The sequence below is a fragment of the Heloderma suspectum genome, chromosome 12 (genome assembly GCF_057233095.1).
Source record: "Heloderma suspectum isolate Gila_16-S chromosome 12, 16-S_ref, whole genome shotgun sequence".
NCBI classification, from domain to species: Eukaryota; Metazoa; Chordata; class Lepidosauria; order Squamata; family Helodermatidae; genus Heloderma; species Heloderma suspectum.
In genome coordinates, this window is record NC_139469.1 from 24,104,912 (window position 1) to 24,131,931 (window position 27,020).

General features: G+C 46.4%; 1 protein-coding gene and 1 long non-coding RNA gene across 4 annotated transcripts in view; one reads left to right on the top strand and one right to left on the bottom strand.

Moving 5' to 3' along the window:
• The window catches only part of XPO6 (exportin 6), a 72,502-nt gene extending 64,196 nt beyond the window's left edge, over nucleotides 1-8,306 (bottom strand). The window contains exon 1 of one of the 3 annotated variants that reach the window (XM_084818788.1): nucleotides 7,568-8,306. In XM_084818788.1, coding sequence (XP_084674914.1) covers nucleotides 7,568-7,570 — 3 coding nt within the window. In that variant the 5' untranslated portion in view covers nucleotides 7,571-8,306. The remainder of the gene's footprint in view (nucleotides 1-7,567) is intronic. The other 2 variants (XM_084818790.1, XM_084818789.1) reach the window with 2 other exon arrangements.
• A 238-nt stretch (nucleotides 8,307-8,544) lies between these two features.
• LOC146336705 (uncharacterized) lies at nucleotides 8,545-23,062 on the top strand. The gene is made up of 6 exons (XR_014785580.1): nucleotides 8,545-8,637; nucleotides 9,755-9,796; nucleotides 11,335-11,533; nucleotides 12,716-12,779; nucleotides 19,152-19,376; nucleotides 22,774-23,062. It is a non-coding gene; the product is annotated as an uncharacterized LOC146336705 (long non-coding RNA).
• The last annotated feature ends 3,958 nt before the right edge of the window (nucleotides 23,063-27,020 follow it).

Genomic DNA, 27,020 nt, shown 5'->3' on the forward strand with positions numbered 1-27,020 from the left:
ATTATATTAAGCACCAAAAATGTTTTGCACCTGTAATGTAGACCATCAAGATTGTGGAAAAGATTATTTATCTTGTTACCTCTCAAGCAGACCACCCAATAACAAAAACTTTATTGGCATGAATACATGAGCTCTCCAAGTCAGTAGACTTCAGACTTTCCACCCTTAATGAAGTCTTCCTGCATCTGACAAAGAATCCCTGCAAAGCATTCTGCAGCGCTTTCTTGGGTCTGTAGAGAGTTTGTGAGGGGCAACAGCCAACAGCGATGTGGGTTTTCTGGAAAAATTCCCAGAAAGTTTCCTGACGCCCTAAACAGATTGGGATCTGATTTAGCATGTTTGATTTATATTTAGCAAACAAACCTAAGGTATGCTATGTTAATTTTTTGTGCTATTTAAAATCTCAAAAGTTTTTTTGATACCCCAAAGTATGTAAACTAAAATATGATTTGGAGGAAAACACAAGCTACATTTATGGTATAGCATTATGGTCTGTCCTAATGCGAAGAGAAAACTCGCTGGAAAAGACCCTGATGCTGGGGAAGACTGAAGGCAAAAGGATAAGGGGACGACAGAGGATGAGATGGCTAGATAGCATCACCGATGCAATGAATATGGACTTGAGCACGCTCCAGGAGAGAGCGCAGGACAGGAAGGCCTGGCGTGCTATGGTCCATGGGGTCACGAAGAGTCGGACACGACTGAACGACTGAACAACAACAACAATTATGGTCTGTGGGAGGGTGTCCCAGGGACCACAGGATATTATGACCCTCCCTTTCTGTGGAGAGGAAAAAGAGATCAGCACCTGGAGGCCTCTGCATTGTGACAGCAGAAAGAACTGCTGCTGTCCCTTCTTAACTGTAAGGATCCCAATGTAGTGGGGTAAAGGGGGCATGGGGGGACAGATCATGGGAGACTTTGGATCTACACGATCCAAAGCCCTCTGATCCCCTCAACATGCCCCTGAGGGAAAATCAAACATCACCATCACGCTTTTTTTCCTCCTCCCTCCCAATCCCTTTCCTCATGTCTTGTCTCTTTTCAGATTGTAAGCCTGAGGGCAGAGTGTCTAAATATTAATTCTTGTTAGCTGCTCTGGGAGCCTTCTGTGTGAAGAGTGGGATAAAATGCTTAGAATGGATGGAAATGCAACAGCCTTGGAGCTGACGTACTTATTTTCTCTTTGGTTCCCCCCATCCCCTGGCCCACTTTTCACCCTGACAGGCACAAGTGATAGTTCCTCTGCCATGGATTCTCCCTCCCACATCCCCACAGGATTGCTCTATTAGACTGCAATCCTATACCAAATTACCTGGAAGTAAGTCTCAAGGAACTAAAGGGGCCACTTCTGAGTAGACGTGTATAGGATTGTGTTTTTAATATGTTTTAAATGTTATATTCAAATCTATTACACATTTATAATAGAATGTAATAAGTAAAGGTTATATTCATACAAATTTGGAAAGTATTTTATGGGATTTGTAAATATTTTAATATTTAATACAAGACAACCCAACAGCATATATTAAATTGCTTAAATTTGAAGAGTAAAAAAATGGAAGACACTGAAAACTGTTAACATGCTAATTTTAGCATACCCCAATTGCTATGCTAATCTGTCACAAGTGCTTCCTACAATCAGCTGAAATAGCTAATTACAATTTTGGGATGTTTCCATTTGACAGGTATTGTATCCCCTCATTGTGTTATTCATTTTATGAAATGGCGGATTTTTAGGTTACTGTTTTTGTGGAAGAATACAGCAATGAAACACTTCTGTAAAATAGCCAACCATGCCTGTTATGGCTCTGTGAACTGAAAGCCTACTCAATAACATTTCCCTGCATTTTCACATTTCAAGGGAAAGTTAGCAATAGTTTGTCCAGGCAGCTTGTTCACCACAACTTGTTCCAATGAGGAACTTCTGATAGGCGCTGTTCAGACAACACGCTAACCCAGACTCAGTGGTTAAGTGTGGGTTGTTTCAAGCTGTGGGTTGTTTGCTGAACCGTGGGTTATCGTCTTGTCTGAACGCAGGCAGGGTGGCTTATTAACCATGCAGTGTGGCTTATTTATTTATTTATTTCATTTCTATACCGCCCAATAGCCGAAGCTCTCTGGGCGGTTCACAAAAATTAAAACCAAACAACACACAATAAAACCATTTAAAATATATACAACATTAAAACCACAATATAACAATACAACCACAATAAAACCTAGCAGCAGTACAGGAGTTTAAAATACAGATTTAAAACAGCAAAGATAAAAATTTAGAAAGCTAAAATGCCTGGGAAAATAAAAAGGTCTTCACCTGGCGCCGAAAGGAGTACAATGTAGGCGCCAGGCGAACCTCACTAGGGAGCTCATTCCAGAGCCAGGGTGCCACAACAGAAAAAGCCCTCCTCCTAGTAGCCACCCGCCTCACTTCCTTTGGCAGGGGCTCACGGAGAAGGGCCGCTGATGATGATCTTAAGGTCCAGGCAGGCACATATGGGAAGAGGCGATCCTTCAGGTAACCTGGCCCCAAGCCGTTAAGGGCTTTGAATGTTAACACCAGCACTTTGAATCAGGCCCGGAAATGGACTGGCAGCCAGTGCAGCTGGAAAAGTACTGGCGTAATATGAGCTCGCAGGACAGTCCCTGTTAACAATCTTGCTGCCCTATTTTGGACCAGCTGAAGTTTCCGGACCGTTTTCAAAGGCAGCCCCACGTATAACGCATTGCAGTAATCCAGACGAGAAGTTATCAGAGCATGGATAACTGTAGCTAGGCTATCTCTGTCCAGATAAGGGCGTAGTTGGTATACCAGCCGAAGCTGATAAAAAGTGCTCTGTGCCACTGAGTTCACCTGTGCCTCAAGTGACAGTTCTGGATCCAAGAGCACCCCCAAACTACGAACCTGATCCTTTAGGGGGAGTGCAACCCCCTCCAGAACAGGTTGAATATCACCTAGCCGGGCAGATGAGCCACCCACTAACAGTACCTCCGTCTTGTCTGGATTGAGTTTCACTTTATTAGCCCTCATCCAGTCCATTACCGTGCCCAGGCACTGGTTCAGAACAGCCACTGCCTCACCTGGGTTTGATGAGAAAGAGAGGTAGAGCTGGGTGTCATCCGCATATTGATGGCACCTCAGCCCACACCTCTGGATAACCTCACCCAGCGGTTTCATGTAGATGTTAAACAGCATGGGGGATAAAATAGAGCCCTGTGGAACCCCATGGCACAATTGCCATGGCACAGAGCAATAATCTCCCAGCACCACCTTCTGGAATCGGCCATCCAAGTAGGAGCGGAACCACTGTAGTGCAGTGCCTCCAACTCCCAACCCAGACAACCTATCCAGAAGGATACCATGGTCGATGGTATCGAAAGCCGCTGAGATGGTATCGAAAGCCGCTTATTTTCTAGAACAAGCCACCTTGCGAACCCATGGATTGTCATAGATTGTTGTTGTTGGGTTATGCAGGGTGGTTAACAAACCACACTGCATGATGTACAAGCCACCTCAGCTGTGTTCAGACAACACAATAACCCACCCTGCAGAAAACGTGCTACGTTCAGACAATACACTAACCCATGGTTCAACGAACAACCCACGGTTCAAAAACAACTCACACTCAGCCACTGAGTCTGGGTTAACGTGTTATGTGAACAGCCCCTCAAGCTTCTGTGGGATCCCAGGACTCTTTGAGAAATGGTTTGAAAATCAATACTCTAATGGTATAGGTGACATGTGTAACAGCCACAATTTTCATTCCCGGTAACATTTCTATCAGCTTTCATATTCCTAAGCACAACTCCATTTGGAGGTAGTCAGCACCAGATTTAAGCGCCAATCCTGCACAATTTTATCTAAGATTTTCAAATTCCTAAGAGGATGGACAATTAAGGAATTGGGAATATGCCACAGGCTTGCATGCTTGCCATATATTCTCCCCTTGCGATATTTATATTGTGTATTTTCATCATTTCTTTATTTGATTTGTACCCTGCCTTCCTAACAAAAAATGGCACTGAAGGTGGCTTACAGGAACAATTAAAATTAAATAAAACAATACATTAACATAAATAAAAACAATTACAGATTTTTTTAAAAAAAACAGCACCCAACCTAACAGACCCACTTACAGGCCAAAGGCCTTTTTGAATAAAGTGGGCTTTGCCTGATAATGGTGGTGATAATGATCATCATTATTGTTATTAGCAGCAGCGGTCACTTTTAGCAAAAAGGTGGGATAAAAATATTTAAATAAATAAAACGCTCAGATTCAATTAATTACTGCCTATATAGCTCAAACTTTAGTTTGCCATTATACCCAAACTGGCAAACTATGGTTTACATTTGCAGAATTGGAAATCATGGTTTGATCCAACAGTGTGGGGAGAACTCACAGCTTGCTCCTGTTAATGGCAAACCATAGCATGGTGCTGCATATGAATCTATTTGAATCTATTTCTGCATATGAATCTGCATATGAATCTATTTCATATTTTTCCAGCTGTGGTCCTGCTGAACTATTTGTCTTCTTACTCACCTGTAACCTTAAAGTCTCAACATTCAAGGTTTGTTTACTTATTTATTTATTTACAATATTTATATACCGCTTCTCATCAGAAGATTTCGGAGCGGTGAACAACATGATAAAAGAATAAAACAATGGTTAAAAGAGTTTAAAAAGTTAAAACATTTTTAAAGAGATAAATCCCAACAAAGTGGAATTCAACAAACCACGGCTGGTCATGCAAGGAAGGCCTCTTGAAAGAACAACGTCTTCAGGAGGTGCCGGAAAGAACACAATGTTGGCGCCTGCCTGACCTCTAAAGGCAGGGAATTCCACAGGAAGGGGGCCACCACACTGAAGGCTCTTCTACTGGTGGACTCCAACTGGGCCATAGGTCCATGTGGAACCACCAGGAACATGCCCTCTGATGACCTCAGTGACCAGGTAGGTTGGTAGGGAAGGAGGCGCTCTCTCAGGTATCCTGGTCCCAAGTTGTTTAGGGCTTTGTACACTTGTACTAATACCTTAAACCTGGCCCAGTAGCGAATAGGCAGCCAGTGCAGTTCTCTCAGCAAAGGAGTTACACGCTGAAAAGGGGCAGCTCCCGACAACAGCCAAGCTGCTGCATTCTGACTAGCTCCAGCTTCCGGACCAGCCTTAAGGGCAGCCCCACATAGAGCGCATTGCAGTAATCCAGTCTTGAGGTTACTAATGCCTGTACCACTGTGGTCAAGCTATCCCTGTCCAGGAGAGGCCATAGCTGGCGAACCAGCCGAAGCTGGTAAAAGACACTCCGAGCTGCCGCGACCACTTGGGCCTCCAGCGACAATGATGGATCTAGGAGTACCCCCAGACTATGGACCTGATCTTTCAGAGGGAGTGCAACCCCATCCAGAACAGGCAATGAGCCTATCTCCCGGACCTGGGAACCACTCACCCACAGGGCTTCTGTCTTGCCAGGATTCAGCTTCAGTTTATTGGCCCTCATCCACCCATCACTGAGTCTAGGCACTGATTCAGGACTTGCATAGCCTCTCCTGATTCAGATGTCACAGGGAGATAGAGCTGCGTGTCATCAGCATACTGATGGCATTTAGCTCCAGATCCCCTAATGACTGCTCCTAGTGGCTTCATATAGATGTTAAACAACATTGGGGACAGGATGGTACCCTGCGGCACCCCATAACTCAATTGCCAAGGGGCCAAGGAATAGTCACCCAGTGTTACTCTCTGAAATTGGCCCCATAGGTAGGACCGGAACCACTGTAGCACAGTGCCTCCAATACCCATCCCATGGAGTCGATCCAGGAGGATATCATGGTCAATGGTATCAAAAGCCAATGAGAGATCCAGCAAAATTAACAGGGTTGCACTCCCTCTGTCCCTCTCTCTAGGTTTGGAATTGTTGGCCAATAAATCACCACGCTTAAAAGTGAAGCTCAAGCATTTCTCTTCCTTGTCCATGTGTTTCTAGAACAGCGGTGGGCAACATGTGGCCCTCCAGATTTTGGGGCCTACAACTCCCATAAGCCCTAGCCAGCAGAATAAATGGTGGAGGATCATGGGAGTTGTAGGTCAAAACATCTGGAGGGCCACACATTGCCCACCTCTGCTGTAGAGCTACACAAAAGGGCGGAAGGTGGCTGTTTCCCAAATGGTAGGCCAAAACCAGAGCACCCACCTGCCAACCTCCATGGCAAAATGCATGGGTTCTGTCTTCATGTATATATGAGGCATTGTGCACTAGACCCACAAGAGAGGCCAGTCAGATACTAAATTAAATAATATTAAAGTCCAGACTTTTATTTTGCTAGAAATGCAAGCTCCCCATGCTCTCAGACTTGTCAGTCCAAAGTAGTTAAATATTTCAACTTGCCAAGTAGAAGTTCAAAGTGTCAGTTGGTCTTAACACTGCAGTTTGAACAATATTTTGGGTTTATAACATGCACAACATATCACATACACAGCATATTCAGATATTGCTGTGAATCTCTCTAGAACCACTTGTAGAAACCACAAGAGCAAACTTACAGTCAAAGAACCAAATTTTTCCAAACATACAAGACTTATTCCAATAGAGCAGACTTCACACTTTCAGCATAATCCTGTATACCAGCCTTCCCCAACCTGGTGTCCTCCAGATGTCTTGGACAACAGCTGCCATCATCCCCAACCAATATGGCCAATGATAGGGATTGTGGTTGTTGTAGTCCAACACATCTGGAGGGTACCAAGTTGGGGAAGGCTGCTACAGCTGCTTCTAGTGTGTTCAATGGGATTTAATTGGGTTTTCAAGTGTTTATAGAATGGCAACCTTACAAGTAAAACCCAGTTTTACACTGATCAACTTTCATTTTGGATCTAATGCTGCAGAAAGCAGCTCACACACTCAAGCTTTTATGCCCACATAATGCTGTGTTGGTGGATTCACAGGCACAGGATTCTGCAGCTCTGTTAGATGCACGCACTGGTACTCTCCCTTAAGGTCCTGCCTCTCTATGAAACATCCTTCCTTAATGAAAGTCAGTTACCTATGACACCAGCTGACCAGTAAGAAAAATGAGCATCTTCAGCCACAAAGCTCACTAGTCACCAATGCTCTTTGTTAGCACAATACCAGCCTCTTGTACCATTCCTTTGACACACAACCCAATTACAGGCACACTCACAATGGCTTTCCAAAGACAATCTCATATTTGTCACGGTCTTGAGTTCATTTAACATGCTTGCAAAGGCAAATCATTAGCAAAGCATCCACTCAGCGGAGTTGTTACAACACTGGTGTACCAGAGTGACTAAGATAATGACCCATGAGCTCAATAGGCAGCCTAAGGCAAGTATATCCTCCTGGCCCCAGCACCCCACCCCAAAATCTGTGCCATGAGGATAACAACACTGGCTTGTCTTACAAAGCTGTTGTAAGGTTCCTGAAACAAAGCATTTCCAAAACTTAAAATGTACAGTACATTAAAACATTAAATTATTATTATTCCAAGGTACACACATGACAGCATATTTCATACCATCACATATCCCAATGCTACTTTTAAACTTACCATGGTGGCTTGGGAGGCGTCTGGGACCGTTTGGCTCTTAGGGCTTGGCTTTCCCCCCCCCTTTCGCTCAGCTCATGTCATGGTCAAAGAGGTAGTTTCCTAGGAGGGCCTTCTTCCTCCATTGGGGTAAACAATTAAAACAAAACAAAAAAGCAACCCCCCCCCAACACCCTACCTAAATGAGGTGAATACACCCACCCAGCTTTTGGCTTCAGAAACCCATCAGAAAGCAGCAGCAGCAGCCAGCAAAAATATATTTTTTTTAAAAAAGCACCTTGATTTCTTTTGTTAAAAAAAAGAAGCAGCAAGATACAGAGAGGCAGCGGGGCAAGTATAAAAGTAATTTTAAAGGAGAGATCGACCAGCCTGTACGAAGACAGTCAAGTGCAAGCAGAGGCCTACATTGGGGGAGGGGGGGGCAGCTCTTGCATGTGTTGAGGGGGAGTGGATCAAGAGCCCCCCCCTTCAAAGAAAAAAGTGGTGGGCGGGGTGAAACGGGCCTATCCTTGAAGGGTGCGTGGGGTGCCTACCTTGGGGGGGGGGAAGCTGGGCCCCTCACTCGGGGGCGGGTGGGGGAGGGGTAGCCTGCCTGTCTCTTGGGGCGGGCAAAGGCCTGTGCCTCGAACACCGCCGTCTCTAGGTCTCTCCACAGCTCTCACACCCCTCTACAGCCGCCACGAAGCCCTCAAGAAGCGCATCCTCCCTCCCTCTCTTTCCTTTTCTCCTTCTTCTTCCTCTCAGGCTCCGAGGGGAAGGGGTGGGGGTGGGGCGGGAAGGGGTGGGGCGAAACAGCCACCGCCCCGCCCACCTCGCCGCACTCCCTCGGCTCGCTCGCCCTCCTTCCTGCCGCCACGCCGGAAGCGACCCACCGAAACCGATCTCCCCCGGAAGGCGGGCGCGCGGCCAACCCGGAAGTCGGCGTGACGTCACGGCGCGCTCGGAACCCGACGCCCCGCCCCGCCCCGCCCCCAACGGGCAGAAAAGAGGCAGCGGGGAGCCGAGGCGGAGGAGAGGGGGGCGTGTTTAAAGTTAACCCTTCACCTGCTGCCTAGAGGGCGCGCGCCTTTGTAGTGAGCATGCGCAGATGGTTCCCGGCGGTTTACCTCATAAAAAAAAAAAGTGGGGGAAGGGCCTTTTGTCGTTTCGGGCGCAATCTTGCGCATGTTTAGACAGAGGAAAGGCCTACAACTCCCAGCGTGCCCCAGCCAGCGCTGCTGGCTGGGGCACGCTGGGAGTTGTAGGCCTTTCCTCTGTCTAAACATGAGCAAGATTGAGCCTTTAGTCATGCTTAGGTTAACCGCGCCCACGCAGGAATCAAGCATCACTGAGTGATTTTTAATGTATTTTCTTTAAGGCGGAGAAATAAGAGAGAGGCCTTGTTTCCACTGAGGTGATCAGTCTGTTTCTGGCCTGTGCCGCTAAGGGGAGGGCTTGTCAGGGGTGGGTAACTTGTGGCCTTCCAGATGTTTCGGGCTGCGGTTCTCATGAGCCAGCAGGGCCAAGGGTGAGGGATGATGGGAGTTGTGGGCCAAAACATCTGGAGGGCCACAAATCCTGGAACATGATGAACTACTTGCTGCACCTAGAAAAGAAATCAAGGTGCTTTAAAATATATATATATATATATATATGTGGGCCGCGGTGGCTTAGTGGTTAAGATGCTGAACTGCAGACTGGAAGGTCAGCAGGTCAGCAGTTCGAGACCCGAGTGCCGCGTGACGGAGTGAGCTCCCGTCTTCAGCCCCAGCTTCTGCCAACCGAGCAGTTCGAAAGCAAGAAACTGCAAGTAGATAAATAGGTGCCGCCTCGGCGGGAAAGGTAACAGCATTCCGTGCACCTCGGTGTTCAGTCATGCCGGCCACATGGCCACGGAAGCGTCTTCGGACAGCGCTGGCTCTTCGGCTTAGAAACGGGGATGAGCACCGCACCCTAGAGTCGGACACGACTGGCTGGGGACACCTTTACCTTTATATATATATATATATATATATATATCTGGCTGCTGCTTCTTTCTGATGGGTTCCTGAAGCCAAAGGCTGGGTGGGTGTATTCACCTCATTTAGGAGGGAGAAGACTAGGCCGAAACCTTTCTCCGTGATAAGCTAGTTTTCTATGTACAGGGAATTTGTTTGTTTGTTTTTTGGGAAGGGCAGCTAATTTTGTGAACCCTCCCTCCCACACTTGCAGCCTGAAGTGGTACAGTCCAGACCATCCAAGTTTACCATCTCAGTAAGATATTTATTATTTTTGTATTATTTATCCCGCACCATCAATGTGATGGGGCTTTAAGGAGTTGCATTGTTGTTGTTCAGTCGTTCAGTCATGTCCGACTCTTCGTGACCCCATGGACCATAGCACGCCAGGCCTTCCTATCCTCCGCTCTCTCCCAGAGCGTGCTCAAGTTCATATTCATTGCATCCGTGATGCTATCTAGCCATCTCATCCTCTGCCGTCCCCTTCTCCTTTTGCCTTCAATCTTTCCCAGCATCAGGGTCTTTTCCAGCGAGTTTTCTCTTCGCATTAGGTGGCCAAAATATTTCAGCATCTGTCCTTCCAATGAGCACTCAGGGTTGATTTCCTTTAGGATTGATCTGACCTCCTTGCAGTCCAGGGGACTCGTAAGAGTCTTCTCCAGCACCACAGTTCGAAAGCATCAATTCTTCGGCCCTCAGCCTTCCTTATAGTCCAGCTCTCACAGCTATACGTTACTACTAGGAAAACCATAGCTTTGATTATATGGACCTTTGTTGGCAAGGTGATGTCTCTGCTTCTTACTATGCTGTCTAGGTTTGCCATAGCTTTCCTCCAGGGAGCAAGCATCTTTTAATTTCTTGGCTACAGTCATTGTCTGCAGTGATCTTGGAGCCCAAGAAAATAAAATCTGTCGCTGCTTCCATTTCTTCCCCTTCTATATGCCAGGAAGTGATGGGGCCAGATGCCATGATCTTAGTTTTTTTAATGTTGAGTTTCAAACCACCTTTTGCACTCTCCACTTTCTCCCTCAACAAGAGGCTCTTTAGATCCTCTTTGCTTTCTGCCATTAGGGTGGTGTCGTGTCGTCTGCGTATCTGAGGTTGTTGATAATTCTCCTGGCAATCTTAATTCGGACCTGTGATTCATCCAACCCGGCGTTTCTCATGATGTACTCTGCATATAAGTTAAATATGTTAAATAAGCAGGGAGACAATATACAGCCTTGTCGTACTCCTTTCCCAATTTTGAACCAATTGGTTGTTCCATGTCCGGTTCTTACTGTTGCTTCTTGACCCTCGTACAGGTTTCTCAGGAGACAGGTAAGGTGGTCTGGTACTCCCATTTCTTTAAGAATTTGCCAGAATTTGTTGTGATCCACACAATCAAAGGCTTTAGCGTAGTCAATGAAGCAGAAATAGACGTTTTTCAGGAATTCTCTTGCTTTCTCCATGCGAATGTTGGCGATTTGATCTCTAGTTCCTCTGCCTGTTCAAAACCCAGCTTGTACTTCTGGTAGTTCTCGGTTCACCTACTGCTGAAGCCTAGCTTGTAGGAATATTTACCCTTTATTCTCATCCAGTGTTTACTATTTCTTGGTTTCCTTTTTAGCCCTTTCTCTACTATGGTCTTTCTTCAGTGCTCTTTTCACACTTTCGTCCTCTGATGGTCACCACACTTTTCTGGTTGGTTTCTTCCCTTTTGGGTGGTGATGGTGGTGGTGGTGGTGGTGGTGATGATGATTTGCTTTTAAATCTTTTTAAAATTTGCTCATCAGATTTCTGCTTGGCTTGCAGGACTGTTGGGACCCACAAACATATAATGGCTGACTCCCCTAGTGTGGGGAAAAATATTCAGAAGGTGAACTGATGGCGGGAATGTCTAAGACTCTCCTCCCCAGGGGCGTCATTTGGGGTAGAGCCATCTCTTCTTGTAGGGTAGCTCCTTGTGCATCACCAAAGAAGAGGACATGGATTTGAATAAACTTTGCATATGGTAAATTATATGTATAGATGCAAATTTAGAAATATTGCCATTTAAACAGAAATGCAGTACCTCTCACTGGAGTGGGCAAGACAGGGACCAGGTGACTGCTTCAAGGCCTCTGCGCTTCTCTTTGATGGTTCTTTAGCTCTAATGGGAAGTGGACTGAACAGCCCTTCAAGCAGAGGACACCTTTGAATAAAGGACTGTCCTCTGACAGTCTTTCAGAGAGAGGACTGTCCTCTGTAAAGTAGGGTACGTGATCCTCCTACCTGCTTGTAACAGGTATAGGTTGGTGCATTTATGTGACACTTCTGTTAAAACAACTACATTCGCTACCAATGTGTTCCCAGGCCCAATTTAAGCTGCTGGTTTTAATCCAGAAAGCCCTCAATGGCCTTGGACCAGGATGTCTAAGAGAATGACCCTTTTTCAGTTGCTGCTCTGGAGGTTTGGAACTGCATTCTGCAAGATATTTATTTGGCCCTGTCTCTCATAGTGTTCCAGAACAAGATAAATTTATTTATTTATTTATTATCATCCTCACCAGCAGCAGCAGCTATTTGATATATATCCTGCCCTTCCTGACAAGGAGCCCAGGCGGCTAACAACCCATATAAAACAGTACAACATATAAACGCCATTAAAATCATAACTCTAAAATTACAAACATAATAAAATACAATCAAACCATAAAGACAATACTGTATCATTCTGCTTTTGGAAATTAGCCCCACAGTGTTGTGGTTTTGATTTTTTTCAGTTTGGTTATTAATTTTCAGTCAGTGACCTTAAGGTATTTTATTTTGCACATATCACTTCCGGAGCAGCAGCAGCAGCAGCCCTGAGGTCAGCACCGGGCAGCCTAGGACAGTCGCTCAGGTCCCAGGACTTCAGCAGGGCCCACCTGCTCAGAGCCTTCCGCATTGGGCAGCTGGGTTCGTAAGCCTCCATTTTAATTACTCATAAACACCCTGGAGTGACACTAAATTGGTCGCTCTGGGGCATTGTGGGAAATTAAAATGGCAGCTCTCAGCCACCCATAGAGTGGGTGGAATTGCCTGTCAGAGGACAATTTCCCCAGGGCCCCCTGAGCAGCAGATAGAAAGCTGTTTAGAAACTGTATAAGCAAATACATAAACAAAAAACATGACCTCAGTAAGTTGATGTTGGTTGAATGTTTTCTCACTGCAGACATAAGGGGACTGGGACTCCGGAGCGATTTCAGTAAAGAGGGAGACACCGTGTGGCCATTCAAGTGAGTTGTCTTCTGTTTCTCTAGCTGCTGAAAAGAGAGATGGAGGAAGCTTCCAGATGGACAGCTCCTAGCCTGGGCCGGCTCTACTGCTAGGCAGAGTGAGGCAGCTGCCTCAGACGGCTGATTGCTTCCCTTTTACACAAACTCTGCAGTTACTTAGGGTGCAATCCTATGCATGTTTAGAGTGGAAAAAAAAAGTCCTACAGCTCCCAGCATGCTGGGAGTTGCAGGACTTTTTTCTGTCTAAACATGCATAGGATTGCACCCTCAATGCGTTATTCTATTGCCATGGACAGGGAGAGGCACTTGTGGGATTTCCTGCCCCAGGGGTGTCAAAGCAACCTTGTTGGCTTTAGTTACTATGCACCTTGCTTTGTGTGTGTGGGGTGGGGGGTGATTTGCTGCTCTGCTTCTGGCACCAAAATGACTTGGGCTGGCTCTGCTCCTAGCCTGATCTCCTCATCTGGAAGCCCCCGGAGAGTAAGAGACTTGTCATGGTGGTGCTGGGGGACTTGGGAACCCTAGTCCCACAGATCCAATTCCTCCAAATAGGGCTGATGTCAAAGGTAGGCATGGTTGTGCACCTGCCAAGGGCCCACATCCCAGCAGGGGCCCACTGACAAGAGACCCTGGAGTTGCTCCTATTATTCACCACTGCAACCTGCTTGTCTACCTGACCCAGACATCAGTGGTGGTGAGAAGGAGCAGCAGCAGATACCACTGCCAACCTGCTCTCTGGCTGGCAGTGAGAAGGCAGACTCCCTGAGGGAGGGGGCCCATGGAGGGCATCTTGCCCAAGGGCCCTCCAAAACCCGGAGCTGGCACTGCCAACAAGGACAATGAGCGGAGTAGCTACACCAGTGGGGACAGACCTTGTACCCCTGAGGAGAAACAGAAGGATTGTCACAGCATCCTGAGTGCCCCTTGTTAACTTGGTCCTGTTTAGCTTCAGGACCTATACCAATTGGGTTTGAGACACCCTGGTGGGTAACCATGTCAGGTTCAAACAGGCAAACATCACCACAGACTCAGAGGTAAATGAAAATGCATTAAATGCTTTATTTAAGAATGTTACAAAATAAAATTAGCCTGGTGGTTACATGAGCATAGTAACTGCAAGGGGGGGACCTACAAATGTAGCAAACAAGATAGAAAATTGAGCTCCTAGCATTGTTGTTTGGATAATCTAACTGTTCCTTAGCACCCTCCTATACCCTACTTACATTTTAAAGCTAAACTAGAACTTACTAAAATTTCCTCCTGCACGCTACTTGAATGCAAAAAGCCAAGTTAAAACATTGCTAAGTTCTTTGGGGCATATGAAGGATTAAACATGGAACCTATATGGTTAATGGAACTTAAAAGGTTAATTAAATTTGGAGTGAAAGGTTTGATTCTCAGATGTAGAAATAATTCCAAGTCCCATCTTCAGAAATATTTCTAACTCTAGAAAACAAAGAGTTAAAAGTATCTGGGAGCCTAAATGTTGAAGAGACACATAGTTACCCAAATCCTTTGGTCCAGTGAAGATTAGAGGCGAAAGAGCCAAGTGAAGCGAAGCGAAGAGGAGGAGGTAATAGTACAGAAAGCTCTTGATACCTAAGTTTTTATACACTTGCTCTGGTCATGGATGGGGGCCTCACTGATGGTGAGACAACCATCTTCCAATCAAAAATTGGAAGCCAGTGTGGTTTAGTGGCTAGAGTGTTGGACTGGGATTTGGGAGATCCGGGTTCTAGTCCCCACTTGGCCATGGAAGCTCACTGAGTGACTTTGAGCCAGTCACAGATTCTCAGCCCAACCCACCTCACAGGGTTGGTGTTGTGAGGATAAAATGGAGGAAGAGGAGGATTATGTAAGCCACCTTGAGTTCCTTGAGGAGGAAAAAAAGCGGGATATAAATGTAATAAATAAATAAAAATGAGGTGCATGGGTGGTGAGACTCCCTGTCCACCAATCAGAAGTGAGGTGTCTACTTATCCTCCAACTATCTCACATTTTATGTCCATGTATTTTCAGGATACCCATTAAAGGGTTAATTTTAAGTTTTTTGAAAATTTGCCAAAATGCCTCCCTATGGGTGTCTTATCTTGATTAACATGTGCCTCCTGGTACATCTTCTTTGAACTTGTGGTCATCTTCCATCAGCTCACGTTGGTCTGCCTCATCTCAGCCATTGCTGATGTCCTTGTTATGATTTTCGAACCAATAGGCACCAACCGCCAAGTAAAGATGTTCCCAGTACCCCTTATCTTAGCAGGTGCATAGCATGAGCTCCTTGGCACAGTCTTTTGCTCACTCAGCATCTGAGCATCACTCAGCATCTGAGCTGCTCAGAAGAGCAAGTAGCCTTCTTATTTCCTTATCAGTAGCTACCAAGCCATAAGTCAAAATATAAGTTGCTGTGACCTTGGAACGCAGCCATACTGTACAGAACCATTCCTTTCAGTGCCAACTTTTAAATAACCATCACAACTTTCAGTTCAGGGGTGTTAAATGTCATCACATCAGTCGTTATAAGATCGTGGGTTTGGGGTCTTCTTGCACATGGGTCAGGGGTCCTCTCAGATAGAAGTCTTTTAGGGTATCTTTGTATAGGTTTTCCCCAACAGCCATCCATCAGATGCAGCCACCGTCAGGTCAAAACAATGAGTTGTCATTTGAGACACTTTGGTAGTTTGAAGCAGCTGTCGGCCATTTAATTTAACACTTTAGATGCCAGGTTAACACTCCTAAGGAGAGAAAGATGGGAACTGAGCAGTGTGGAAGGAACTGGAAGGTTCAAAGGAAGAAAATGAAAGAGCCACCCAGATTTGGGGCAGCTAGTCCTACTGAAGACACCCACATGGAGAGAAAGGACACGTTGTGCCAAAGGTAGAGATTGTGGGACAAGTTGACCACTTACTTGGCATGGAAATGAAGGACGGGTGCTGTCACTTGCCATTTCCATGCCTTTTGGTGCACGGGCAAAAATGTAAGCTCCTTACCTTTTCTCTTAAACCGAAGGTCTTTTGATTCTAGAATATAAAACAGAATCCAGTGCCACAAAATGGCAGCAAAAACTGCTTCAAATCAGCAGTAGAGATAGATAGGAAGCATTCTGCCATAAAGCATTACTGCTGAACATTGGAAGCTGCCTTAGACCAGGTCTGACTATTTGTCTGCCTAGACCTATATTATCTAGTCCAGGGGCGGGGAACCTTTTCCAGTCCAAGGGCCATATTCCAATCTGTGAAAGGACTCGAGAACTGCAGTCCATCTATGCGTGCGTTAAGAGGCAGAGTGGGCAGGGCCAAATGTGATTCTTATCTACTTTAAGTCTACTCAGAAGTAAACAGACAAGTCTCTGCAAGTCTACTAAGTAGTAAACAGGAATAAATCATTCAGCTACACTTTCAAGCAGCATCCCAAATACCAAACCTCTGCATATCTATTCAGAAGTAAGCATGGGCAGCATGGACAAGCTTCACAAGTAAGCAGGACTGAATCACTCATCACCTTCCTCCCCAGGCAATGCCCCCTCTCCAAACAGGAAAAAAAGCTCTTATCTCCAATTGGAGATAAGAGCTTTTTCCTGCTGAATCCTGAGAAACGGAAACTCTTAGTGCTCAGCAGGGAAACTCTTTTCTCTTCGATCAGAGATTATCTTTTTCTTCTAGAAAAGGGCCTGGGGAAGAAGCGGACAGGCCTGATGGGGAAGCCACGCATGGGTGTATCCAGCCTATAGGCTAGAGGTTCTCTCAACTGGTCCTCGGACTGGCAGCCACTCTGTAGGGTCCCAAGCAGAGAACATCTTTCACATCAGCTGCTCCTTGATCCGTTCAACTTGGGAATGCTAGGGATTGAATTTGGGACTTCCTGCATGCACAAATACGGTAAAAACAAAACAGAAGGCTTTATCCAGAGCAGGGCAAATGCAAATCAACTGTGTTATAAAATAGCCTTGATTTAAATCAATCCATCTCAACCCAGAGTTGCCCATTGCATGCACTCGCTGTCAAAGGGCCACTTCACACCCATTGGTTTCCAGCACAGGTGATGCCTCCATCCAGGGAGGCAAACCCAAGCAAGGCATATTTATTTTTCTAGGTGCCTCCTACTTAGCTTGCTGGCAAGGTTAACAAAGAGTTAACATTATTAATCCCCAGGGCACGTAGATCGCAAATCTGAAGTCTTGCCAAATCTGTTTCCAGCAGCTCAAATTTAGTCCAATGTAATTAACATGCAAATGAGTTACAAACTTGCAGGAGTATGGAGCTCTTTTTAGATTTGATCCAGTCCGCTTTGTGGGGAGAAAGAGCAGGATTCCTTCTGGGAAGCTAGGCAGGATCTGCTTACTACCTCACAGGGCTGACGTCAGCACCCAGCACCTACAGGCAGCTGCTGAGATTGAAAGTGCCTGGGATTCAAAGTGCCTGGCAGTGGCCACTGGTGCTAATACCCGTTTGGCCTTCCTGCTCAGATCCTCAGCCACAGGAAGAGGCTAGGTCTGGGAAGCCGCTTGCCATGTTAAATTTCCCACAATGCTCTGGAGTGTCCAGAGTAGTAGAATGGGTGCTCCAGGGCATTGTGGGAAATTTAACATTATGGGCAGCTGCTGCCAAATAAGCCTACAACTGAACTAGAGACGTCCGTCGCTGGGAAATCCGGTTCTTTTTTGGCTCGACAGAATTACATGGCGTATACAATTCGCTTTGCATTTGTGACCCAAGCTGCAGGCTGTTCCTCAAACTCTGGGAACTTTTTGCACATTTTTGAAGGTTTTATAATTCACACAAATATCTGGGCAATTTCTGCAAATTACGGCCAAATTTGTGCAAATTATGGCCAAATTTGCACAAAACATGCCCATTTAGCTGCTATTTGCATAATTTGTGCAAATTTGGTTGTGGTTTGCACAGGTTCAGTCATAATTTGAACAAACTGCAGAACCATCCAAAAGATATTGCACAAAATTCCCAGAAAATCCATGAACTGGCCCAACTTGCTGCAGATCAAGTCGGACACTGCAGCAGGAACCGAAACAAAGTCTGGGGGGCGGGGGGCGTAAGCCTAGGAAAACTCTACCTCCCAAATGGATTTCTCTGACAACCCTACCCACAACCCAGTGCAGGGGGCACTATCAGTCACCTTGCCTGCTGTCCATGACCAACACCTGGGCTAGAAGCTTTGGAGCTGCTAACCCAGCAAAGGTGCAGAGGAAACAGAAGCCACTTACGAGTCACCAAAAAAGAGGAAATGCATCACCAAAAAAAGGACAAGAGAGGACACCAATTTGCATTAAAAATGCCTATGGTAATTCAGCTGTGCCCTCCAGATGTGTTGGACTACAACTCCCATCATCAACAGACAGCATAGCTGGGAGTTGCACTCTCACACACTTGGAAGGCACCAGGTTGGGGAAGGCTGTGCTAATTTCTATGTATAGATGCAAATTTAGAAAGAGATGTTATAATTTAAACAGAAATACAGTACATCTCATACAGTGTGGAAGACTGTGACCAGTTGACCCGTGGGCCATTATTGGCCTGCTGCCTAGGTGCTAACTGTTGATGGGCAACTTCAAGGCCCAGCTCTTCCTTCTGATGGTTCTTTACCTTAAAACTGGAGTGGGACTGGATAGCCCTTCTGATAGAGGACACCTTCAAAACAGTCCCTTGGTAGCCCTTCAAATAGAGGGCTGTCCCCTGTAAAAGAAGACAGATGGCCATCCTGTCTTCCTGGTCCCTGGTGGTTTATTGCTTGCAGCTGGATCTTTTCCTTCCTCCCAAGTAGACCCTTTCTCCCAAGTAGCTCTGTCCTCCCAAGGAGACCCTTGGTGTGAGAGACTTCTGACGGCCAAACAGGTGCTCCTCTGTCAATGTCTGAGTTGCTTACTTGGTCTTCTGCTGCCTTTGCTCTGGGGACAAGGTGATAGAGCTGAGGATCAAGGCAGGCCTTGGGATAGGGTCAAAGGGGTTATTGGGGACCCTAGTGAGGCATCCCTGTGTCTGAGCTCCTCAGGCTGCCTTTGGTCTGCTGCAGGTTTCTCCAGGTCTTCCGCAGGAGTGAGTTTTTTTTCCTGCAGAATCCTAAACCTTGTACTCTGAAGAGGTCTCTCCAGGGTCTGATTTGTACAGGATCCTTCCTGACACCAAACATGCAGTCACTTGAGGCAAAATTATTGGAGGTGAGAGAATGGGCACGGGGAAGCAGGGTCATCAGTAGTGCCAGCTCCAGGTTTTGAAGGCCCTTGGGCAAGGTGCTCTCAATAGGCCTCCCTTCCTCCATGACTCTATCTTCTCATCACCATTGCCACCAACTGCTCTTGCTCCTCCTCCTCCTCCTCCTCCTCCTCCTCCTCCTCATTGTGCCCTCTTGCTTGCTTGACAGGTGGAGAGCTGGTGAGAGCAAGGAGGCAGTGGCATCTCCTGCTCCTCTCCAGCAGTGTTGTCTGGGCCAGAGTGAGAGGCAGGTGAACCAGCAGGTTGCCATGGTGAAGAGGAGCAGCAACTCCAGGGGGCTCTTGTCAGTGAGCCATTGGCAGATGCCCAACTAAGCCTACCATGGAGGAGGACCATGTATGCCTCCTTGGAGGAAAGGTGGGATTTAACTACAGTAAGTAAGTAAGTAAGTAAGTAAGTAAGTAAATAAATGCCTTAACACTGGCCCTGGCCATCAGGGTCAGCATTCACAGGTGGGCTCAGACCATATGCCTTCTGGGAGCTGGTCTGGATGGACCCTGACTCCTTGAGCTGTTGCTGACCAGCCAAAATCTTTATTCCACCATTGTCGTTGGCTCAGCTACTTTCAGTTTCAGGTTCATCCCTTCTACCAACAGCTAGCGGATAATCTCTGAATGCCTGTTTTGTTAGGTGCATCCAAATCTCATAAAGCAAACTCAACTGGTGAGTTTGATTCAGTAATGAGCATGTGTCAAGAGGCTAAGGATAGGGTTAAGAAAGAGCAGCTGGGAGGATCAAAGTAGATAATTCTGAGACTTGGCAATTAAAGATCTTATTGGACTGAAATGGAATTATATTTTAAAAAGAACTTATTGAATTATAAGAGGACTTGTCATCAAAGGCACTTACGGTTTTGCTCAGGGAACTTGCCATTAAATCAAAGGGCTCTGTATTGTTTTGGAAATGGGTTAAATGTGGCTGTTAGACATAGAACAACCTTTTATTGGCAAGAGTTTCAAATAGAGCCTGGGAACATTGCTTCCTAGCTATTTTTAACAAAGCGCTATCAGATCCAAGCCTCATTTCAAGCTGCAAAACTATTTCCCCTTGACCCCTGACCTCCCTGTCATTTTGGGAGGAATTCTAAGGCACCAGGACTCCCATTTATGAATAATCAAAGAAGAGGAAATGTGTTGCCAAAAATGAGGACAAAAGAGGTCAATTTGCAAAAAGAAGTGCATATACTAATTTTTATGTCAGATGCAAATTTAGAAATTAATATTATAATTTAAATAGAAATACAATCCATCTCACCATAACGGGGGAGACTGCGACCAAGAGGCCTATAGGCCTGCTGAGTCTGCTGTACAAGTGTTGTTGATGGGCAACTTCAAGGCCCAGCTCTTCCCCCTGTTGGTTCTTCTTTAAACCAGACTTGGACTGGACAGCCCTTTAAACACAGAACACCTTCAAACTAGAGGACAGTTCTCTGACAGCCCTTGAAACAGAGGACTGTCCTTTGTAAAAATGGACACATGGCCAACCTAATCGACCTCATAACATTTCAGCCTACCCTCTGTCTGATTAACTTGGCTCCTAGATCGCTTCCTGACTAGCATCCTTTAGTGCTTCTGAGGCACTGTTTTTCCTCCATCAGCTGGAAATAAAAATTATAATAGTAGTTCCTGTATTGCCCCGGCCGTGGGCTTCACCCTCCTAGGTTAGAGGTGCCAAGATAGTGATAAATCAGATCCAGGTTTACTGATAAAGGGGTACTTTATTGAGTAACTTACAGCACACAGGCATACCCAATGGTTGGATCAGACAGCTTCTGTGAACCCAGAGCCATGGCGTACAATGGGTTTTATACCATATATGTCAGCAGTGAGGCAGCAAGACAGCAGCAAGCGCCCCCTAGTGTTCATTCCCAGCATAGACTAACAGCACTTGGTTCTCAGCACAGCCACCTGTAGCTTTAAGGTAAACAGACTTCACTTCCCAGGCACATCTTGATTAGATACTCTACTCATTAGTATGGAATGTGCTAGGCCCTGCTATCGGCCTTTTGACTCATCTTCACATGCTCAGAGGCTTACTAGCAAGGGAATTGCACTAATAATGAACTTAAGCAAGGCATTATGGATCTCTAAGCCCCTCTATTTAATTTTATTTATTTATTTATTTATTTCATTTCTATACCACCCAATAGCCAAAGCTCTCTTCAGCACCTCTAACACTACAGGTGACTTGATTATGCTCCTGGGGCCAATACAGTACTCCTGGGGCCTATACATAACAGTGTTATTTTATCTGGGAATGCCTATTCCTGTGACCACCATCTATCTGCAGTGTTTACTCAGATGTGTCCTGTTCAGCAAAAGGTCCCCTGGAACTTTAATTAGAAGCTTCTTCCATGAGGCTTTCCCTCCCTCTATTTGCTTCCTGTTCAGCACACAGTGGAATTATTAATGAATTGTCCCTTAATCAGTCAGTTCCTGTTCCTCCATGGGGGGCTACTTTAACTTCTCATTCAATTGAGCTGGACTAAACTCTCGATGCCCCAGCTATCCAGGCTGTTTTTGTGCAGTAAATGCTCTATGGATGGCTATGATTACAATTGTTAGAACAGCTTTGGCTCACAATTTGGTCACATGAAGTCCTGGCTTCTTATGGTTATTTTGCTTTAAACCAGACTTGGACTGGACACAGCCCTGTAGCCAGGGTAGGGCAAATGGATGTACCGCCCACCCTCTAGAACTGTGCTTTGCCTGCCCCCCCCCCCCCGATTTTTTGCGGAGAAATTGTCTTTTTAATTTGTGGCATGGCAAACAATGACAGCCTCCATTTAAAGAAGGGCAGCTTGTTTTAAACTGAATTTTGAGAAAACAAGCTCCATGCTAGTTTTTAACTTCTTATTTATAGCATAAACTATTTTGTTTGTTTCACACCTTTTAGTATTCCCTTGTTCACTGTATCCTTAACATCCTTTTTTCTTATGAAACAAAAAATATGCCCATCATTTAGTTCCCTGGTGTTCATACTAAACTTTCTGTTAACATTGTCCATTATGTATGTTAACACACTCTGCATGGAGGAAATGTGAGGGGGGTCATAGATCATAGAGTTGGAAGGGGCCTACAAGACCATCGAGTCCAACCCCCTCCTCAGTGCAGGAAGCCTGATTCCCAGGCGGTCACCCATCCAAGTACTAACCAGGGCTGACCCTGCTTAGCTCCCGAGATCAGACGAGATTGGGCACATCCAGCCCTTTGCTCAGAAGTCACCACCTTTCCCTTCCCCTGGTCTTGTCCTCACTTCCACCAGTGAGGGGGTGGGGTTGGCTGGCACCTGGCGCTTCCCCTCCAAAAATGCCCCACCTAGAAATGTGGCTGCCCCCGACAAGGCTGGCTGGCTACACGGTTGACTGGACAGCCCTTCAAATAGAGGATGGTTTCAAACAGAGGGCTCTCCTCTGACAGTCCTTCAAACAGAGGCATTTCCTCTGTAAAGGAGGACATGTGGCTACCCTAGATAGCAGCGTGGCTTGCTAGATGACCTAAGCCTAGTACTTGGGGGGGGATCCCAAATTATGCAAGTGACAGTGCATGAAAGACGCTGAGACTCAGCCAGCACCATCCATGCAAAATCAGCCACCCGGCTATTCAAACCTTGTGATTTCTCTGAGACTGTGATCAAGCTAATGGGTTTTTATTGAGTTCTGTATTGTATTTACACTGAAGGGGGGGAGAAATGAATCAGGATGGGGGCAAAGAATGGGCTCTTATCTGGACACCTGGCATGAGATAATCAGGGCTCTCTGGTTTTCCCAGAACTGCTGCGGTTTTGGAAGGAGTGACTCAGTCTATGCTTATTCAATATCATCAATGCATGGCGAGCCTCACGTCCCCAGGGAACAGGGACGCAGCTTCGAAGCTCCCAGCGAGTGTGTGGTGCCTTTGGGTTAGACGTCTCTGGCTTCCTGGAACTCATTAGGGGAATCCCAGGGGCCCACTCTGTTTGTCAGTAGACTCTCTATCCTTCCCTCCCCCGCCCCTTACCACCCGGAGTTTGCTCTCTCTTTGTGCGCCCCATTAGCCGACACATTAAAATTTTAACATTTCTTTTTCTGCATGTCTGTGTGTTGGTGCAGCCTGCAGCCTGGGCCTGTCCCGGAGATTATGTGCTCGCATTGGTGACGGGACGTGTTCAGGTCTCCAAAAGTGTGGAATATCAGGTGGCAGCCTCAGGCTTGGGTGGGTGAGTGGGGTCTTTGCATCAGTCACCCTCAGTTGGGTCCCTTATCATGGAAGACACAGGCCCCAAACTCAGGCTTCTCTTACTCCACATCTGACCTCTCTCCCATCCTTGAAATCCCTCCTTGAAACACACCTATTCAGTGTCTAGGATGGCCATGTGTCCTACTTTACAGAGGACAGTGTCTATTTGAAGGTGTCCTCTCATAATACTAGAACCCAATGGGGTCATCTCAGGAAGCTGATAGATGGGAGATTCAGGACAAAAGGAAGGACTTCTTCATACAGTGCATAGTCAAACTATGGAATTCACTACCACAGGATGTAGCGATGGCCACCAATTTGGATAGCTTTAAAAGGGGGTTGGACAAATTCCTGGAGGAGAAGACCATCAATAGCTACTAGTCCTGATGGCTATGTGCTACCTCCAGTACCAGAGGCAGTGAGCCTATGTACACCAGTTGCTGGGGAACATGGGCGAGAGGGTGCTGTTGTACTCATGTCCTGCTTGTGGGCAGGGTTTCCTGTGGGTAGCTGGTTGGCCACTGTGTGAAAAGAATGCTGGAATAGGTGGGCCCTTGGTCTGATCTAGCCTGCCTCTTAGGTTCTTATGTCCTCTGTTTGAAGGGCTGTCCTGTCCAAGTGCAGTTAAAGCTAAAGAACCGTAAGAAGGGAGAGCCCAGGGGCCTTGAACTTGCCCATCCACAGTTAGCACCTGGACTGATCAGGCAGTCACGCAGGTCACCTGGTCACCATCATCCCCACTATGACCAGTTGATTCTATTTCTATTTAAAATATAGGAATTATTTCTAAATTTGCATGTATACATACAAATTAGCATACACAATTTTTATGTAACTCTGTATCCTCTTTTGGGCAATGCATGCTTTCCCTTTTTGCAATGTGTAACTGACCACTCTATATCTCCTCTAAGTTCGGTACTTATAAAGGAGAAGAGCTACCGAGATGCCGGCCTTAAATTCCAGCCGTATCGGATGCCAAGGGAGCCCATTGTGATCGCGTTTGTCTAGAGGTACTTCTGTGCTTCACCGCACAGGCCAGAGGCTAACCCAGCAGTTTTGGAATCTGTCCCAAGCTGCAGAGGGGGGGAAAAAAAGCAATTGTTCCACTCTGAGAGTTTGTTTTTTGTTCTGTACGCTCCAAAGGATTTCAATATCGGCCGGGAACATCAAGGCCTTGAAAGGGCTTGTGCTAATGGGGATGATCTTGCAGCCTGGGCAAGCCCAGGCGTCTGCAGAGAAAATGGTCTAAGTGGTTGCAGGTGAATGCCGGGGCCAAAAGTAATGTTATCCCTGAGACACAGCCTCTTTTGGCCCTGAAAGAAAACTGGAAAAAACGGGCTCCTTTGGATGGAATTAGATCCACCATCTCTGGGTTTATAGAACATGATTCACCATTCAGAGAGCTTCACATCCATTAGCTCAGTTATCTCATGTTGACAATGGTCCTGTAAGGTACGTCAGCATGGTTACCCCCGTATTGCACATGGAGAGATTGAGACTAAGACACAGTGCTGTCCCCTAAGGGAGGGATGAGACATCTGTTGCTGTCCAGATGGAGCAACTCCTCTATGAGGAAAGATTACAATGTCCAATCCCTGTTTAGCTTAGGGGAGTAAGGGGAGATGTGAGAGAGGTGTACAAAATTATGCCTAGTGTGGAGAAAGGGAGACATTTCTCTCTCTCTCTCTCTCTCTCAAAATACTAGAACCCAATGGGGTCATCCCATGAAGCTGATTGGTGGGAGATTCAGGACAGATCAAAGGAAGGACTTCTTCACACAGCGCAGAGTTAGACAATGGAATTTGCTACCACAAGACATAGAGATGGCCACCAATTTGGATGGCTTTGAAAAGGGATTCGATTAATTCCTGGAGGAGAAGGCTATCAATGGCTAGTATTCCTGATGGCTGTATGTGACCTCCATTGTCAGAGGCAGTAAGCCTATGTACAGCAGTGGCTGGAGAACATGGGTGGGAAATTAAGAACATAAGAAGAGCCATGCTGGATCAGACCAAGGGTCTATCTAGTCCAGCATTTTGTTCACACGTGGCCAACCAGCTGTTGACCAGGAACCCACAAAGAGGACACAAATGCAAGAGCACCCTCCTGCCCACGTTCCCTAGCAACTGGTGTACATAAGCTTACTGCCACTGTTATTGGAGGTAGTACATAGCCATCAGGACTAGTAGCCATTGATAGCCTTCTCCTCCAGGTAGATCTCTAACCTTTTAAAGCCATCCAAATGGGTGGCCATCACTATGTCTTGTGATAGCAAATTCCATTGTCTAACTCTGCGCTGTGTGAAGAAGTCCTTCCTTTGATCTGTCCTGAATCTCCCACCAACCAGCTTCATGGGATGACCCTGCTGGGTTCTAGTATTATGAGAGAGGGAGAAAAACGTCTCCCTATCCACATTCTCAACATCATGCATAATTTTGTAGACCTCTATCATGTCTTCCCTCACCCTCCTTTTTTCCAAGCTAAACAAGCTCGGCTGTTCTAATCTCTCCTCATAGGGGAGATGCCCCAGCCCCTTGATCATTTTAGCTGCCCTTTTCTGCGGGTCGCATCCAACCGCTGGTCTTCTCAATGGCTACAAACTACTTGAAAGGCTGACACTTCTCTCCTACCCCCCTCCTGCCCCCCAAGCTAAGGAGGATATGATTGCGCAGCCACTTATGGAACACCAAAACAGAGGAAATGGATCTGCATACATTTGCATAGGCAAATGTATAGGCATAGGTGCAAATTTGGAAACAATCTCTATTATTTAAATAGAAATAAAATGCATGTCACCATAGTGGGGAGGACAGTGACTAGGTGCCCTGTGTGTCTTGCTCCATCGGGTGCTCACTGTGGATGTACTGCTCTCCCTCCTTATGGTTCTTTGACTTTAAACCAGAATGGAAGAGGACAGCCCATCCAATGGAGGACACCTTCATCAAACAGAGCACGGTTCTCTCTGGCTCCCCCAAATAGAGGACTATCCTCTGCAAAGTAGGAGACCTGCCGTTTGAGCCAGACACATATTGCAGAATCAGAAGGGAAAAAAGAACAACTGATGACAACTGAGAGGAGGGGTGTTGCAAAACACAAGGAGGAACGTGGCAGGAATTTAGCCCCTGTTTTGTAAGGCGCTAACACTCATGACTAGGGAAAGTGGAGGCGGAAGTGCTCATGGGATCAGGGCACGGAAGGCAGATTGCAAACAGAGCTGGTGTCAAGGGTAGGCATGGTCAGGCACCTGCTCAGGCCTCACATGCCAGGAGGGGCCCACTGACAGAAGTCCCCTGGAGTCGCTCCCTCTCTTCACCACTGCAACCTGCTTGTTCACCTGCATCTCGCTCTGCTCAGACCATGGCAGTGGTGAGGAGGAGGAGGAGGAGCAGCAGCAGATGCCAAAGTCTGCTTGTTCACTGGGGCTGCCTTCACACGGAGCTTTTATCCTGCGATGGAGACGGCTCAGTCACTGACGTTTGCGTGCTCTTTAGATGACGCCGTGAACCGCCAAGGCATCTCCTGCACTAAGGGCGCTTTGTTCCGTTTTTAGATAGATCGCAGATAATGAGCTATCCAATTACCCCATTGTGTTCCGCGTGAGTTCCTCCGTGAAAAGAGGAAAAGCGGCAAGACGAGGAGCAAGATCGATGGAAGACAATGGAAGTCTCAGATACAGGGAGAAGGAGGGGGAAAGGGAAGCACATGAAAAAGGGAGCTGTTGTGATCCTGCATTTAAAATGGAAACAGGAAGCCCCATTTTAAATGCAGGACTTTAGGCTGGTGTAGAGATGCTCTGGCTC